This window comes from Fukomys damarensis, unplaced genomic scaffold (genome assembly GCF_012274545.1).
Source record: "Fukomys damarensis isolate Sample0158 unplaced genomic scaffold, DMR_v1.0_HiC HiC_scaffold_33, whole genome shotgun sequence".
NCBI lineage: Eukaryota > Metazoa > Chordata > Mammalia > Rodentia > Bathyergidae > Fukomys > Fukomys damarensis.
In genome coordinates, this window is record NW_022900945.1 from 28,023,116 (window position 1) to 28,039,297 (window position 16,182).

A 16,182-nucleotide genomic window follows, 5' to 3' on the forward strand; every position below is an offset into this window, starting at 1 on the left:
TTACTTTATAATTAGAATCTTAAAATTTTCATGTCAAAGGCATTTAGTCTTTTAGAGTTAATAAAAGTATCTAAGAACATCTAAAGTTAGAACTTACGTAAGTCCACTGTCAGGACGAAAGACTTAGTATGGTAAAAATTTTAAACAGTTCATTTGGACTTTTAAGGGGAAAAAAAAGATTTGAGTATTTGGTGATAAAATACCTTCTTTTTAATTTTTTTTAATTCAAGAGAACTTTCAGAGAGTGGCTTACTGTAGCTGCCTAAGTTTATGCTTCAGAGGATGCCTTGGGGGAGGATCTTGCCATTTTCATTGGCATCCCTCATTTCATTTCATGCATCCCTCATTTTCCTGGGGTGGGGGTACTGGTCACCATCATCCCTCTCACCCTTTGTTGCTCTTGGGGTTCATGAGATTTACTTCATTTTTCAGCCTTGTCTTTGGCCATGATGTTCGCCTTCCGATTCATCACCACTCTTCTGGTTCACATTATCATTTCATTGGTCATTTTGGGATTGTTGTGTAAGTATTTCTGCTTGATTGATTTCTTTTTTGTTAAATGAAAAGACTTTTCATTGTGTCGAGTTTAGAAGTTGGCATCTTTGAGCTACAATGAATCTTAGAGTGTATCTAGCCCCATAATTTAATGTGAGAAAAGTCCAGCCCAGGGAGGACATGGAAATTGCTTATGTCCACTGATAATGGTAAAGTTAACACCAAATTTGTTGCTGGTTCTACTATATTATGCAGCCTGCTAATTGTGTAGTCCTGTTCCATAGCTTTAAGAAAGATTTCTGGTGCCCAGTGAGAGCATTTTGAAGGATTTCTTCTGAACCTGCACTCACCCCTGAGTGTGTGGGTGCCACAGTTGTCATGCAAAGGTTCTGGCCAGTCTGAAGAGCAGGCTGGAGCACACACAGAGTCCTGGGAGCCTTGTGTGGTCAGTTGTTTCCCTGTCCATTGATGCATCGTGGGCCTCCCCAAGGATTGTTGTGAAGAGGATCCCAGGAACAGGGCCCTGCCTGAAGCCCAAAGCTGCAGCTAACTATTTACCATGGCGTAGAGTATTTCAGTTTTTTAATGACTCATATAGTTGTAGTGTTTCATTCCTCTGAATACTCAGCTCTGCCCTCAGCAGTGCAGAGCCCTGGAACCCCGTGTTGGGAATAGGCACTGTGACACGAAAAGGATGCTTTCACCATCTACAATTAGCAGATGACAGTGACCTCCTTAGAGATACTATGGAAATGACACAAGGCAGCATTTTCTACTTAAGGGAACAGTGTTTGCAATGTGAGAGCATCCTCAGAATGAGCCTCTGATTTACGTGATTCCCACAGGTCATGTGAACCCACCTAGCTTTGTGGGCGAAAGTCAATATTCAGGCACCCACTGGATTTGTCGTCAGCAGAGTTTGTATGAAGATTTTAGGCTTTGGACTCCAATGTTGTTTCTCCCACCATTGGGTGCAGTTTCCTTCCTGCTCCCACCCAGACCCAACCTGTGAGGTAGGCACCTTTGTTCTCGGGTCACCTTCCTGGGTGACCCAAAGACCAGCAGCATCCTGGGACTGGCAGGTCCTCTGCATGGTCCTCTTGCAGAGGGCAGCATCGGCTCTAAAATCCCTGGGAGTTTGGAACCTATCACCCAAGCAGGGCAGCTGGGCCTGCCAGCAGGAGCAGATCGTGGGCCTCCCCAAGGATTGTTGGAAAGAGGATCCCAGGAACAGGGCCCTGCGTGAAGCCCAAAGCTGCAGCTATTTACCAGTTGGCGTAGAGTATTTCAGTTTTTTAATGACTCATATAGTTGTAGTGTTTCATTCCTCTGAATACTCAGCTCTGCCCTCAGCAGTGCAGAGCCCTGGAACCCCGTGTTGGGAATAGGCACTGTGACACGAAAAGGATGCTTTCACCATCTACAATTAGCAGATGACAGTGACCTCCTTAGAGATACTATGGAAATGACACAAGGCAGCATTTTCTACTTAAGGGAACAGTGTTTGCAACGTGAGAGCATCCTCAGAATGAGCCTCTGATTTACATGATTCCCACAGGTCATGTGAACCCACCTACTTTGTGGGCGAAAGTCAATATTCAGGCACCCACTGGATTTGCCGTCAGCAGAGTTTGTATGAAGATTTTAGGCTTTGGACTCCAATGTTGTTTCTCCCACCATTGGGTGCAGTTTCCTTCCTGCTCCCACCCAGACCCAACCTGTGAGGTAGGCACCTTTGTTCTCGGGTCACCTTCCTGGGTGACCCAAAGACCAGCAGCATCCTGGGACTGGCAGGTCCTCTGCATGGTCCTCTTGCAGAGGGCAGCATCGGCTCTAAAATCCCTGGGAGTTTGGAACCTATCACCCAAGCAGGGCAGCTGGGCCTGCCAGCAGGAGCTAGACTTCTGTGTGAGGTTGTGCATGCCAGAGTGGGGGTAGTTATCTCGGGTTGTGTATAAGCCCTGCTGGTGTTTTGTCTTCTAGTTGTCTGTGGTGTCCTATGGTGGCTGTATTATGACTATACCACTGACCTCAGCATAGAACTGGACACAGAAAGGGAAAATATGAAGTGTGTGCTGGGGTTTGCTGTTGTGTCTACGATCATCACGGTAAGAAATACCCTTCCAGCAGTGAGTTGACTAGCCAGCTAGAGTCTGAAATCCTAATCATTGAGTTCCGCAAAAAAAACCAAAAAAAAAACCCAGCTAGCATCTGTTTTATTTCGTTGGTTTTTTTTTTCCACTTCAGAATATGCCTGCTTGATTCAGTGCCTTCCTAGGATTTGAGATACTTGTATAGGAATACATCAAAACCTTCAGAGAATAAGGAAAAAAGTTTTAGTTCTTTCTGAGTCATTTCTGCCGTCTCCTAGAGACTGCTCTGTTATCCTTGCTGTTGGGCTATAAAGTGGATGTAGCAAGGTGGGAGGGGGATTGGTTTATGAGGGTTGCCATTTCCTGTGTGTGAGAAGAGCCATCCTTTCCAGCCAATGAATGCTCTGCTCTCCCCAGGGCGTGACAGCTCCCTCTGCCCTTGAGTACACAGAGCCCTTTGTTTCCAACCTGCTGGCCTATTGGTTATTTTGGTTTCCAAGGAACCTGCTGCCTCCTCAGTGAACTCTGTAGTTGAAAACAGGCAAACTTAGAACATTGAGGCTGCAGATCCTGATTGTTGAGGGAGGTTGGTTGTCACCCAAAAGTCATTCAGGTCACTCTCCAGGTAGCAAGATTCGGAGTTGATTTCACAACTTTTGGTCCTATGCTAGCGTGTTGCTTACTGACTATTCTACGAAGCAGCCAGAGATTGCTACAAGCCCATTAAACCCTTCAGCAAACACAGATTCTCTCACCAGCTCAATCTTCTCTTCTAAGGAAACCCTTCCGGTCCTAGGCACAACCTTTGTGCTTTTCTCCTTTCAACATTAAGTTTTCATGTTTAGGTTCTTCACATAAAATATGTCAGGGAGCAGGTGGCAATAAGGCCAGGGACCAGGCTCATAGCTGAGCAGGAATTGTGCAGGAGGCTAGAGAAGAAAGGGCTCCTCTTCACCCCAGGCCTGGAGCACTGGGGCAGAGGCAGGGGGCTGAGAGCTAAGGAGACAGTGGGTTCCTCCCTTAGTCTCCATAGACTCCCTTTATCTCCACACACTAAGCTATTCATGGCCATTCGATTGTAAGTCTGAGGTAAATTCTCCCCACTCAGTGAGAAGTGTGGGAAAGGGAGGCTGTAATGGGGCTCGGGGTTTAGCTCAGTGGTTCCGCTGCCTGCCTTACAAGCACATGGTCCCAAGTTCGATCCTGAGTTCAATGCCCCATACCAAAAAAAAAAGAAAGAAAAGAAAAGGGAGGCTATGAGAGGAGAGAGGAGCCATTCTCATTCATGCCCGTGAGAATGTCCCCGTGGCTGGTAATATGGGCAGAACCAAAGCACAGCCAATAGGTCACGAGTTCCTCCCAAGTGCCCATGGCTTGATGAGCCAGTTTTTACGCTTACCTTCATAAAAACCCAGATCGTTTATGATCTCTGCCATTTACATGCAGCTTCTAATATGCACAGGGCTGGGCACTAAGACACAAAACACAGAGCCCACGCATTCCGGTGATGTGGCACAGGGCTGGCAAGCAGCATCATGATGTGGTGCTCAGGGACAGAGCCCGGCCTTTGCCTTCTCAGAGAAGCTGGCCTGGCTGTGGAGCAAGAGGATGGCCATGCCCAGGGAAACCACTGCCTGCCTTGTTCGTACTTCGCTAGCCAGCCCAGTCTCTGCTCCCATTCACCCCATCAGGGGGATAGAGAAAACCGAGTCCTGTCTCCCAGTGCAGCACCACTCCCAGGCCACCACTGGTCAGCAGCCCCTCTGCCCTTCTCCTACTCCCACTCTCCAACTCTGGCTATCTAGAGGAGATGAAGCAAGGGGAAACCAAGCTAGCAGGAGAAGAACAGGAGAGGGTCACCCCATCACCTCCTCCCTTCCTCCACCCTCAGAGAAGTGACTGAGATGCCTCATGGATGGCCGGGGTCCCGGAGAGATCCTTGTCCAGCCCCTCTGAGGTGTGGGTGTATTCCTTCTTCTGAGTTCCCAGCAGCAGCTGCCTTACAAATAAACTTGAGCACATCAGTCTGGGACGATCGGGGCCAATTTCAGTATAAGCACAAACAGCAATGAAGAAAATGGGGCGGCAAAAGCATTGAATGCTCACCTCAAGCAGCAGTCTAGGAGGATTGGTGGAAATGCACCTACAGCTTAGAACCCAGGTGAGTGAGGTCAAGTCTTGGCCTCTGTGTGGCAGATCAGTCTGCCACCTTCTCAGCCCACCCACAGCCCTAGCCCCAGACCCAAATAGGCAAGGCCAATCTCTGTCCAGACTGAAGGGTGTAACAGATGGGAGTAACCCATCACTTCTACAGAATGTTTTCCCAGCATACCTTGTTGCATGCATGTATCTAATTCATATGGTAAAACACATGTATATTTAAATGTGCACATATTTTGTATTCCATTTAGGATCCAGACGCTAAATGCATCTGCCTAATGATTATTCTCACTTTGCTTCTTCAACATTTTATATTTTTTAAAAGTTCCTCTTCTTTGTTGATTTGTTAGGCATGGAGAACACAGAGGTGGTAGCTCCCTCTCAGCCTCGCAACTTAAAACCCTGGGTGTCTCTCTTGGCCTCCCCTGAGCTCTGCAGCAAGGTCAGATGCTGCTGCTCTCAAATCCTGGAGCAGCATCTGCATAGTTTGTCCACCATCCTCTCACCACCTTTCCTGTAAGATCCTTGAGGATAGGAGCACTCAGGCTCAGCTGGAAAAAAAAGAGGAACTCAGGCAAGGGCACAGAATGCACCGGGTCCTATGGGCAGGGGAGCCATCTGCGGGAGGTTTCTTTGATGAAAGTCTGAGACAGATACAGGGAGGTGTCGTGTCAGTAAGGACTGATTGGCAGTAATAATGACTTTGATCTTCATCCAGAGGGCCTGGGGAGGCACTGATGGATTTTCAGTAAGAAGATGACATTGTTGGCTTTACCCTTCACAGAGATCTCTTTAGCTGTGGAGTGGAAGAGGGACTGAGGTAGGATGGACCAGGGGATTGAATGCAGAAAGCTAAGGAGGTTTTGAGGGTTTGGATGAGAAAGGATGAGACTGGAGCTGTTGCATCGGTGGTAAGGATGGAGAGGAGAAAATGGATGGTGTCTAAGTTACTTTCCTTGTTGCTGAGACAAAATAACCAATACCCACAAGTTAAGGGAGGGAATATTTATTAAGCTCACAGTTTGTAGAGGTTTCAGTTCATAGTTGGCTGGCTCCAAGCCAGGGTGGCATGGCAGGGCATTGCAGAGGAGAAGCAGTTCGTGGAGGGCAGAAGGTAGGAAAATAGTAAAGCAGCAAAGTAGAAGAAAGCAAGCAGCAAAGGACAAGCAGCAACCCCCTTTCTGCCCCTTACATCCTATCCAGTCTACCCATTCCTTAGGGTAGACAGCATCCACACCCAAGGTGGGGCAGCCTGAATCCTAGCCTCACACAGTGACTCAATTCCAGCATTACATCCTCAATCCCAGTATCACACACCCTTGGAAAAGCCCCACCTATGACCGCATGAGGCTTTGGGGGGACATCTAGATGGAAGCTATAACTGATGAGGTATTTATCACACCAGTCAGAGGTGACCGGCATTGTACTGTGTGCCAGGCACTGTGCCAGCCCTTGGCAGTAAGGCATAGCCCTGACCTGAAGGGGTTCAGTGTAAGGAGAAATTTAGACAAGTAAACATTTGCAGGGGAGTATATTGACTACTGCAATAAAGTAAAGGACAGAATAGAAGCACACAAGAGAGGACCCTAACTAGGAGAGTCAATAAGAATTAGGACCACTAGAGGTAGAGAACAAGAGGAGATTTACTATGAAGATAATTACTTTGGTCCAAGACAATTTGTGTTTGAGATGCTATGGGGATATGCAGCCTTGTCAGTAGCTGATATGGGCTTATTCTTCCACCATCTAGAGAAAGGAGAGGATAGGGTTTTGATTTGATTTTTGTACGTGCCTGGAAAGAACGCTACAGCTACAAAGGAATAGGAGACACCCCTAAAACATCCCCAAAAGCAGTAACTGAAAAAGAGAAGCCAGGCCTGGGGATGCACACCTATAATCCCAGGACTCAGAGACTGAGGCAGGAGAACCACCAACTCAAACCCATCCAGGGCAACTTAGCCAGACCCAGTCTCAAAATAAAAAGGGCTGAGGATGTAGTCTAGTGTGAAGGTTCAGTCCCCAGTGTCTCCCCCCACCCTCATACACGCAGTAGAAGAGCCAGGAGAGAGAGAGAGAGAAAGATCATAGAAACCGAGGGAGGTGAAAGAGAAGTGAACAATAGGTTCAAATGCCACGCTGTGGTCAGACAAGATTTGCAAGGATCTGTGGAATTTAACAGGAGCTTAGGTGAAGTGATCTCAGAGAAGGCGGTTTCAGAGTTGTTGCAGTCTGGAGGTTTGCAGGTGGTTCAAGAAGAAGCTGGGGTATGAAATGTGGGTGGTGAGTGGAGACAGGCTGAGGAACTGGACTGTGAAGCAAATGACAGTGAAGGCAGTGGCATGAGGGATGGGGGTGGTGAGGGATGGTGGTTTCCTTAAAATGAGAGTCTGGTAAACATTTATATGCAGGAAGGGAAAAGCCAGAGAAAAGAAGGCACAGAAGGCTGAGACATCGCTGTTCTCCTCCTTTGAACTCATATTTCCTTGCCTCTTTGCAGCCCTTCTCTGAGCATCTTGGCTCCTTGGTGTAGGATGAGTGGGGGATACAGAAGAGAGTTCCTTGTTCTCATTTTGTCTTGCTCTTTGACAAGCCAAGTCTGCTAGCTCCTTTAAGTTCACTGTTACAACTGCACAGTCTAGAATAAAGATCAGCACACAGCAGGTGCTCAATCCGTGCTTGGGAGATTTTCAGTGTAGTTACTACAAAAACAGTGAGTAGCTCTCTATTTGAAATAATTTACTCTTAACCCCTTTTTCACCAGGCAATTCTGCTCGTCTTGATTTTTGTCCTCAGAAAGAAAATAAAATTGACAGTTGCAGTCTTCCAAGTTACAAACAAAGCCATCAGCAGCTCTCCTTTCCTGCTGCTCCAGCCAGTGTGGACGTTTGCCATCCTCATTTTCTTCTGGGTCCTCTGGGTGGCTGTGCTGCTGAGCCTGGGGACTGCTGGTAAGGGACAGTGGGTATGGGCGCCACCCCTGCAGTCACATGGATGTGACCGTTTTGGAACCACTTGCCCATGTCTGGGCACCAAGGCTCCCCTGACCAGGGATGCCAAATTGATAACACCAGGAGCTCTGTCATGGGGGAAAACTAGAGTTCTTACCCCGCTTTTATATGGGCATTGAGAAAGCTGCGTTTGTGCTTCATAAGATAACAAATTAAATAAGGATTGAAAGTTTCAGGAAAAAAACCACAGTATGAACCGAGGCAGAGAGAATATTATCTCCATGTTTAAATTCTCCATGTTTAAATTTATTCAAGGTACTTTGCCAACTCCTATCAAATCAGTACCTGATAAAGATCCCAGGAAAAATTTAAAAGACTGTTGTACCCAGTAGGTCCAGTGTAAGTTTAAATGGATAGAGAAGTTCACAGTGCTTCAGGTTTGAAAAGATAATTCTGTATCCTCCACGAAAGCTCCTGTCATATCCAAACACCAGGCCTGTTCCTCCCTGTAAGGAGAGCCTTAGTGCTTTGTTACAGTACAGATCTGTGTACTGTGTCACTGATTTACTTCATTTGGATAGGACCAAGTGGGGAGGGGAGAGACAGACAGACAGACAGACAGAGAATAAATCCTTTGTAGTAGGGCAACCATATTCTAGAGCAGTGTAGTTCTAAGTGCTTTCTGAAACCACATAAGGAACTTATGCCCAGAATATGTATCTCTGTATTGCTTCTCTCACCATGAAAAACAAACAACTGAAAAAGTCAGTGGTGCAGTTGATCTGCGATCTGCCACCAGCTCCTCATCTCATCGCAGACTGGTAAGAAATAACGCCCGCCTGGTGGCTACTCTGTGGGCCAAAGCCTTTGAGTGACACCGTTCTAGGTCTTCTCTGACTCCTCTGTTTGATTTACTCCTCTGTTTGATTCGGTGAGAGCCCAGATTCACAGCCAGATGCAATAAAAAAACAGTAAGTTGCTTTCTCAGATTGTCAGCAGATCACATTAACAAGATGCGGGTCCTTAACATTTTATCAAGCTCCTTCTGTCCCTCACTGACTCCAGTCAGTTGAACCAATGTGTGTGCTCTTGAATAAGAGCGTGTGTGAATACCTCTTGTGTGGAAGAGCAGCTGCCATCTAGTAGATCAGAGTGAACTCGCTTCCTTCCCTTCCCTGTGGAGCTAACTGACCCTTCAGAATCAAGATGGTCAGTAGCCCCCTGAAAGTTGCAGCCCTTATAAGCCTGTACTTCTGGTTTCAAAGATGCCATAGGGGCAGGCTCTTCAGCTGAAGTCTGGCAGCTTCCTGAAGGCCTACAGTAAACTTTGGGTTATTATCCAGAGAGGAACCGTGGTCAAACAGATAGACTGAAATTAGTCAATATGAGCTTTGTCTAGAGGGTAAAGAACACTCGAAGCAACAGATGCTTAAGCAAGACATGAGGCAATATCTCTCGCACGCAGATGAGGTCCATGACAGGATCCACTCCATCATGGTCCCCAGAAGTCAAGGGCCCAGGTACCTTTTTGTTCCACAACCCCTACCACTGAAATGGCCATTTTTTTGGGGGGGCTCCATTGTTCCACCCTTCAGAAAGATGGCAAGGAGGAAGATGAGCATGGCCCCTCCCAGAAGTCACAGGAGCACTTAGCCACGTCCACCCCTGGCCACATCCTGGGTGCCTGGTAGTACCCATCTTCGAGGAGGGCCAGAAAATGGAGTTTGCTTTCAGTCATCCATGCACACTTGAAAACTTGGAAGTTCTATTACTAATGATAGAGGTCAGCAGACATTGTGGGAGTGAGAAGTCTCCCCAAAATAAGGCTGAATAGTCTTCTTCTAGCTCATTTGTTTGAAGTGGTCTATGTTCTGGTCAGGAGGGAGGGCAGGGGCCTTAATGTATGAAGGGAGGCAAGCGTGTGCTGGAAATGTCCTAGATTCTAAACTGTGTGCAAAGTCCTGTCTTGTGATCTCCCCTGTAAGCATCACAATCTCCTTTGATTTCTGTGCTATTCTGAAGTTGCAGTGAAGAAAACTGAAGTCCTGAGTAAGCCATTTGCTAAAGGTCAGACAGTGAAGAGGTGCTGCCCCCTCCCCTTTTCTTTCTTTTTCTTTTTGAGATGGAACCTCACTGTGTAGTTCAGGCAGCCTTGAACTCACTTGTAGCCTAGGCTGCCCCCAAACTCATGGCAACCCTCCTGCCTCAGCCTCGCCAGTGCTGGGATTATAGACGTGCACCACCACTCCTGGATCTGGGGCCTTTGACTTCATAGCTCAAGCATAGACTTGGCACTCGTCTCACTAGCTAACTTCCACAGCAAGGCTCTGGCCCGCTTTGGGAGTGGGTGGGCTGGAAATTGCCAGAAGACTGGAAAATACAGAAAGAGGAAAAAAAGATTAAGTGGGGGTCAAGACAGTACCAGGGGAAGACCTGGTCACAGGGCAACAAGGGAAAGCCCCAGTCCTGAGAGCTGAGGAATGAAGTCACAGAGGAACAGCCCAAGTCTGTCTTGCAGGTGAGCCTCCTTTGTGTCCCGTGTGCAGATTGCACCACTTCATGTCTGTCTGCTAGGAGGAAGCTGGCTGGTAGGGACCCATAATGTGATAACTGGGGCCTGTGGCTGTGGGACCAGAGGTTGGCAGCTAGGGTGAGGACCACACAGCAGGTAGTGGCACTGTAGTACTTGAGTCCTTGCCGCTAGAGAATCACTGGGTACACGGTGGCCCGTGGGCAACATGGCTCAGGGCCAGCAAGGGAGCTGCCTCCAGCACCTCCTGAGGGCACAGCCCCGGTGAGTGGGTGTCTGGGTTAAGGGAGCTGTGTCTGGCCACAGCCAGGATGTTCTGGAGCAGCACACATCCATTCACGCTTAAATTCACAGACATCTACCAGGGATTTAGCTCAGTGGTGCCATACCTGCCTGACAAGCGCAAGGTCCTGAGGTTGATTCCTGGTGCCAAAAATGTTTTTTAAATATAAAAAAAATTTTTTTTTAAATCACAAATATCTGAAGAGCACTGTGGGGCAAGACACTGGTTAAGGCCCTAAGGAAGCCTGCAAGGCTCAGAGTCAAGTAGGATGGGCTGAAAAACACGATCGTGTGAGAGGAGAAGTAGAACAAGGCACTGACTCACTCTGAGAGTCTCGGCGCTTCTCAGAGAATAGGCCAGATGTTGCCGGGAGACCAGAAAATTCAGAGAGGGGCAAGAAAGTTTTTATGGAGAGGTCTAAACACCAGGAGAGGACCTGGTCACTGGGGACCCAGTCCTAAGAGTTGGGGTGAGTCCGAAACAAGCCCCAGTGCCAGAGCTGGGGCGGGCTGCAGCACAGTTCCATTTAACTTCCTCTTGCTTGGGGGGCCCCAGGGCATTGGAGAGCCTCGGCGGCGGGAGGGCAGGGAGGCAAGGGCCTCGGGGCTGGAGGTCGTTTGTCGCCCCACAGCCTCCTCATGGGATCAGAGTGAAATGTAAGAGTTCTTTGCCAGTGGGAGGAGCAAAGGGAGCAAGAGTGAGAGGAATAGAGGAGCGGTGTGTTAGTCGGCTTTTCCTTCTCGGGTATAACAAATGCCTGAGTTAAGTCACCCTACGAAGACTAAAGGTTTGTTTTGGCTCGGTTTTAGAGGTTTCAGTTTATGATCAGTTGGCCCTTTGCTTAGGTCCTGTGGTGAGAACACGTACGTAATGGCCTGATTATGGCGGGAAGCCACGGTGGAGGAGGCGCATTCACCTCACAGCCAGATACAAAAAGAAAAACAGCAAGACTAGGGTCCCTCAGTCCTCTTCCAGGGTATACCCCAGTGGCCTGAGATTCTTGCTAGGCCCCTCCTCTGAAAGGTTCCATACTCTGCCGAGAGTGCCCCTCTCCGGAGCAGGCCTTAGCACATGGGTCTTTAGAGGCGGTTGCAGATCCAAAGCAGGCAGTGCTGGGGTGCAAAGCATGTCACGGTGCAAGCTGATTTCAGGCTTCACAGGAGCAAAGTGCCACACGGAGCCTCTGGCTCCCTTCCCTGTCCACATTACAGAAACCAGATTGGCCCGCTCCCTGGAGCCACCTGACTGCTTTCCACACACCTGTGGGCTGGCCAGGTACACAGGATCCCTTTGTCCTCAGAGGCCTTTACACCCGATGCCAAAGTCACCAGCTCCGGGATGGGGCAGGGAAGCACCTGCTTCACTTTTTGATCCTTGCATTATGAGAAACCGTGAGCTGCTTCCACATGCTATGAAATGTCCCCACTAAATCACCTGGGGGCCACCCTCTGTCTCATTTAATGTCCTCTGGGGCAGGGACAGTGGTGACCCAATTCAGTCCAGCACTCAACTTTGTGTGGGGGGCTGGTCTTGCGTGGTAGGTAAAAAAGCTATGAGTATTTTTGAAGTTGGGCCAGCCTCTTAACTAATTGACAGATTCTGGCTTGCTTGGGGATCCTCTGGACAGAGCATATCGAGACCACTGCAGCAGTGACATTTGTTAGTCCAGGGGCACTTGCCTGCTACAGCAGGTGACAGAAACTATAGTAACACAAGGACGCCGGCAGGTGTTATTGGTAGGCTGGAAAGAGCCCAGGTGATCCGAGTCCCCACCCCACCCCACCCCACCCCCGGTGGTCACTGGAGGGGGCTTGGAAGCCTCAGAGTCTAAAAGGGGAAGGCGCATTTAGCAGAGGGTTCTCCCTCCAGGCCTGTGCTGCAGTTACAGGAGGCAGCCACAGGGGTGTGCGCGGTGTGCTGGGAGCAGAAAACAGACTCGGAGCTTTCCCGTCTAAGGATCAGGATCCTTGTTGGCTGTGGCCTTCCTTGTGCTTCCTTCTTACCATTGGTGCCATTGAAGGACGAGGGGTGGCTGCCTCCCAGTGACGTTAGGAGGCTGAGGCGGAAGAGCTTTGCCTCGCAAACAAGGGTTCATACGTATTTTTCATATTAGGGATCAGTGTTGACTAAGGCATATCTAGTATACTAGCCTCGGTTTATGGTTGATTCTCTGCTCTGCCTGATATATTTGAGAACACAGTATGAAAGAAAATCCCTGTTTTTCTTTCCAATGCTGAGGATCAAACTCAGGACCTTGCACTTGCGAGGGAGGAATGGCGCCACTGAGCTAAATCCCTGGCCCTGAAAAATCCCCATTTTAAAAACTTGTCAGTGCTCTCAAAGAGAAATGAAGTTAACGCACAAAAGTGTGCTGGTAGCCCAGCCCTGTCCTCTAAAGACAGTGGAGGGAGATGGCACTGGAGAGACTGGAAACGATCCCTGCCTTCCGTAGCCCAGGGTCCCGTGGGGGTGCAGCTGAAAGCAGCTCCACGCACGGCTTCTCGCTTGCTCCTGTGTGGTCTTTTCTGGAGTCCACTTTCCCTCCCAACATTCACCCCAGCTGTCTACCCCAAACTGCTTCGGAAACTAGAAATTCTTTAACGTTTATCTCCACTATTTTATTGCTTAGAAAATCCCCCACAAATTTCCCGGGAATGCTTAGACATTTCTTCTTTCTTTATTTATTTTTTTAATATTCCTCATTCTTTCAGCAAATAATCATCTCCTGCCTATTGGGTCTTGGCATTGCAGCTGTGTTGTGTACTTATTGTGTGCTCTGCTGCTTGAAATACAGCAACAAGCAAGACAAGTGCCCCGATCCCCAGGTCCTAACATCCCAGTTAGTGATTAGAGAGGAGAGGCAGCAGACAAGCTATGTCTTGCATTCCTTGGTGATAAATGCTGTGAGGAATGATAAAGCAAGGTGAGTTGTCATCCAGGAAGGATGAGGGGAACATCCCAAGGAAATGAAAGAAGAGCAGAGGGAAGGGAGTGAGTCCTTTTCTCTCCGTGTCTCTGGGCTCGGTGAGCTGCACCAGATTGGGCATCTGACCTGCTGAGTCAGTGAGTGAATTCACATCAGTGTGTAGTAAATAAAATGTATACATGGAAAGAACTTGGTATCTTGTAGGCGCTCCACCGTTGGAACTGTCCCTCCTTTTCCTCTAATCCTTATGCTACCAGAACGGAGGCATAGCCAGTACGAAACATAGCCAAGATGGGCTCAGCAGGCTTTGATGATCAGTAAAACCCCTAGGCTAGTTTGCTGGAGGAGGCTCAAAGAAGTATAACAAATACTAGAAAGTAGAACCCTTTCAAGTTGGGTCTGCTCCTTTTAGAAAATTATCTCAAATAAGGTGAAATAGGAAGAAAAGGGCTAAAAGTGTAGGGGAAGTGGGAGGGGTAGGGGAAAGGAAAGAAGGGAAAAGAAAAAATATGAGAAAAGGAAAAAATGGAAACAAAGTCTTTGTAAATAGGGAAGGGTAGAGGGAGTGAAGGGAGGGCAAGGGTATCGGTAAAAAGTGAGAACCAAGATCTGTCGTGTAAATGTACAAGATCCCAGTGATGAATGTAACTGTACTATATACTTAAAAAGTACCAATAAACTCAATGAAAAGAAAATTAGCCAACCAGCTGGGCTGACATCCTTAAGAATCTGCCATTTACAATTATCATCATATCTCCTTGGGCTTAATACTGTAAACTTCCTGATAATGGCCAGGCTTACAGCTAGCTGCATGATAAATATTTTCCAGATCATTCTAATGTACTGTAGAGACAGCTCTAGAAAATTGTCTCTGTCTCTTTGATGAAATGTGTCACCTGAGAGAGATCCATCCGTCCAGCCAGCCAGCAGATGTTTACTGAGCATTTACTGTATATCAGGCTGTTAGAGATGCTGGAGAGAGCCAGGGATGTAGCTCAGTGGTTGCCGCCCCTGCCTGGCAAGCACAAGGTCCTGAACTGTGACCCAAGATCTGGGTCATTACAGTTTAGTGGGACACACTGGATTCTGTGTCTGCTTTGAAGGTGGAGCTAGTAGGAGTTACTGAGATGTTAGATGAGGGATGGGGAAAAAAGAGGAGTTGGCAGCGAATGAGGGAAGGTTGGCCTAAGCAACTGAAAGATAAGATAGCCATACATGAAGATGGTGCAAGAAGCTGAGCAGAATACTTTGAGGATAGATCGGAGACTAATTTGGGTTGTATTGAGATAGTTTTAGACAACCAGATGGAGAGAGAGATATCCAGTAAGCAATGCTATGTATGAGTCTGAAGTTCAGGGTGGAGATCCCAGATTTATATACATTTTAGAACATATATAGTATTTAAAACAATGAGATTAGAATGTGTGTAGATAAAGAAGAGATGAAACTCAGAACTAGTTTAAAGCGTTTCAATGTCAAAATATCCTGAAAATCTAAGGATGTGGCTCAGTGGTAGAGCCCTTGTCTAACATGCACAGGATCTCCGGTCCCATCTCCAGCACTGGGAAAAAAAATAAATAAAAAAAAAAATATATATATATATATGGACAAATTAACACCGATTATATGTATCTACTGATCTCTCCCAGAAAATAGAAGAGGGAATATTTCTCAGCTCATTTTATGAGGCCAATGTTATCTTTTCACTTATATTCACATTAAAACTCATACATGAATGTTCATCCCAGCTTTATTAATTAGAGCCAAACATTGGAATCAGTCCATACCTTGAACAGGTGAATGGATGAGTGAAAACACTACTCAGCAATGAAATGAACAACGGATATGTGCAGGAATCCTAAGGAAATTACACTGAATAAAAGAAGTCAGAAAAATTATGGTAACGAGGAAGGACAGCAAAGAGGGCTGAAAGGAGGTGACCAGCAAATAGTGGATAAAATACCGTCGTGTCCTGAAGTTCAGGAGGTTTTCAAAGGAATGTGAATGGCCTAGTGTCCCAAGTGCTGTCAATAGCTAAGAAGATTTAAGGGTTCACTGCTGAATTTAGCAACCTGGAAGGGAGACAAAATAATTTCAGAAAAAAAAGATTATCATAATTGAAACAGCCTCTGTGGAAGTGGGAGGAAAGGAACTGGAAAGAACAAATACAGACGGTATTCGGGAAGTTGTCTATAAAGAAGAAAGAAATGGAAAGGAAGGAGTGAGAGGAAAGAGTTCACAGCCGTTTTTTATTCTTAAAATGAGAACGGTTAAGAATGATTCAGGACGGGAATATTTTGATGGAGTGGGAGAGCACTGCCAAAAAAACATACGTTGAAGTAGATGAGAAAGGGTGGGATATTTGGTTTCAGGATTACAGACACTTTATCATATCAAGGACAGAGGTTCAGATTATGGATACATCAATAGTAGGAAGATGTGGAAGGTAGGCACTATCAGAGGTTTTCTGATTTCTTCATTTTTCTCAGAGCAACAGAAAATAAGGCCATTGGCTGAGAGTGAGGATGAAAGAGAAACTCTGAGAGATTGGAGGAGAAATTAGAAAACAGTTATCCAGAAGGTTAAGCTGAATAGGACAATATTAACATGTAAGTTCTTTTTTAACTACCCTTTGTATCTTTTAATTAGTATATACTGATTATGCAGAATCCTGAACATATGAGCTCTTGATAGTTACTCAGATGGTATTTTTCTTTCTGCCTTTTTTTTTTTTTTTTTTTTTTTTT

At 46.9% G+C, this 16,182-nt stretch overlaps 1 protein-coding gene across 6 annotated transcripts in view; it reads left to right on the top strand.

The window, feature by feature from the left end:
• The window catches only part of Slc44a3 (solute carrier family 44 member 3), an 84,708-nt gene that overhangs the window by 17,909 nt on the left and 50,617 nt on the right, over positions 1-16,182 (top strand). For all 6 annotated transcript variants that reach the window (XM_019209907.2, XM_010639886.3, XM_010639887.2 and 3 more), the window contains 3 exons: positions 433-522; positions 2,479-2,603; positions 7,510-7,696. In XM_019209907.2, the coding sequence (XP_019065452.1) occupies positions 433-522; positions 2,479-2,603; positions 7,510-7,696 (402 nt within the window). The remainder of the gene's footprint in view (positions 1-432; positions 523-2,478; positions 2,604-7,509; positions 7,697-16,182) is intronic.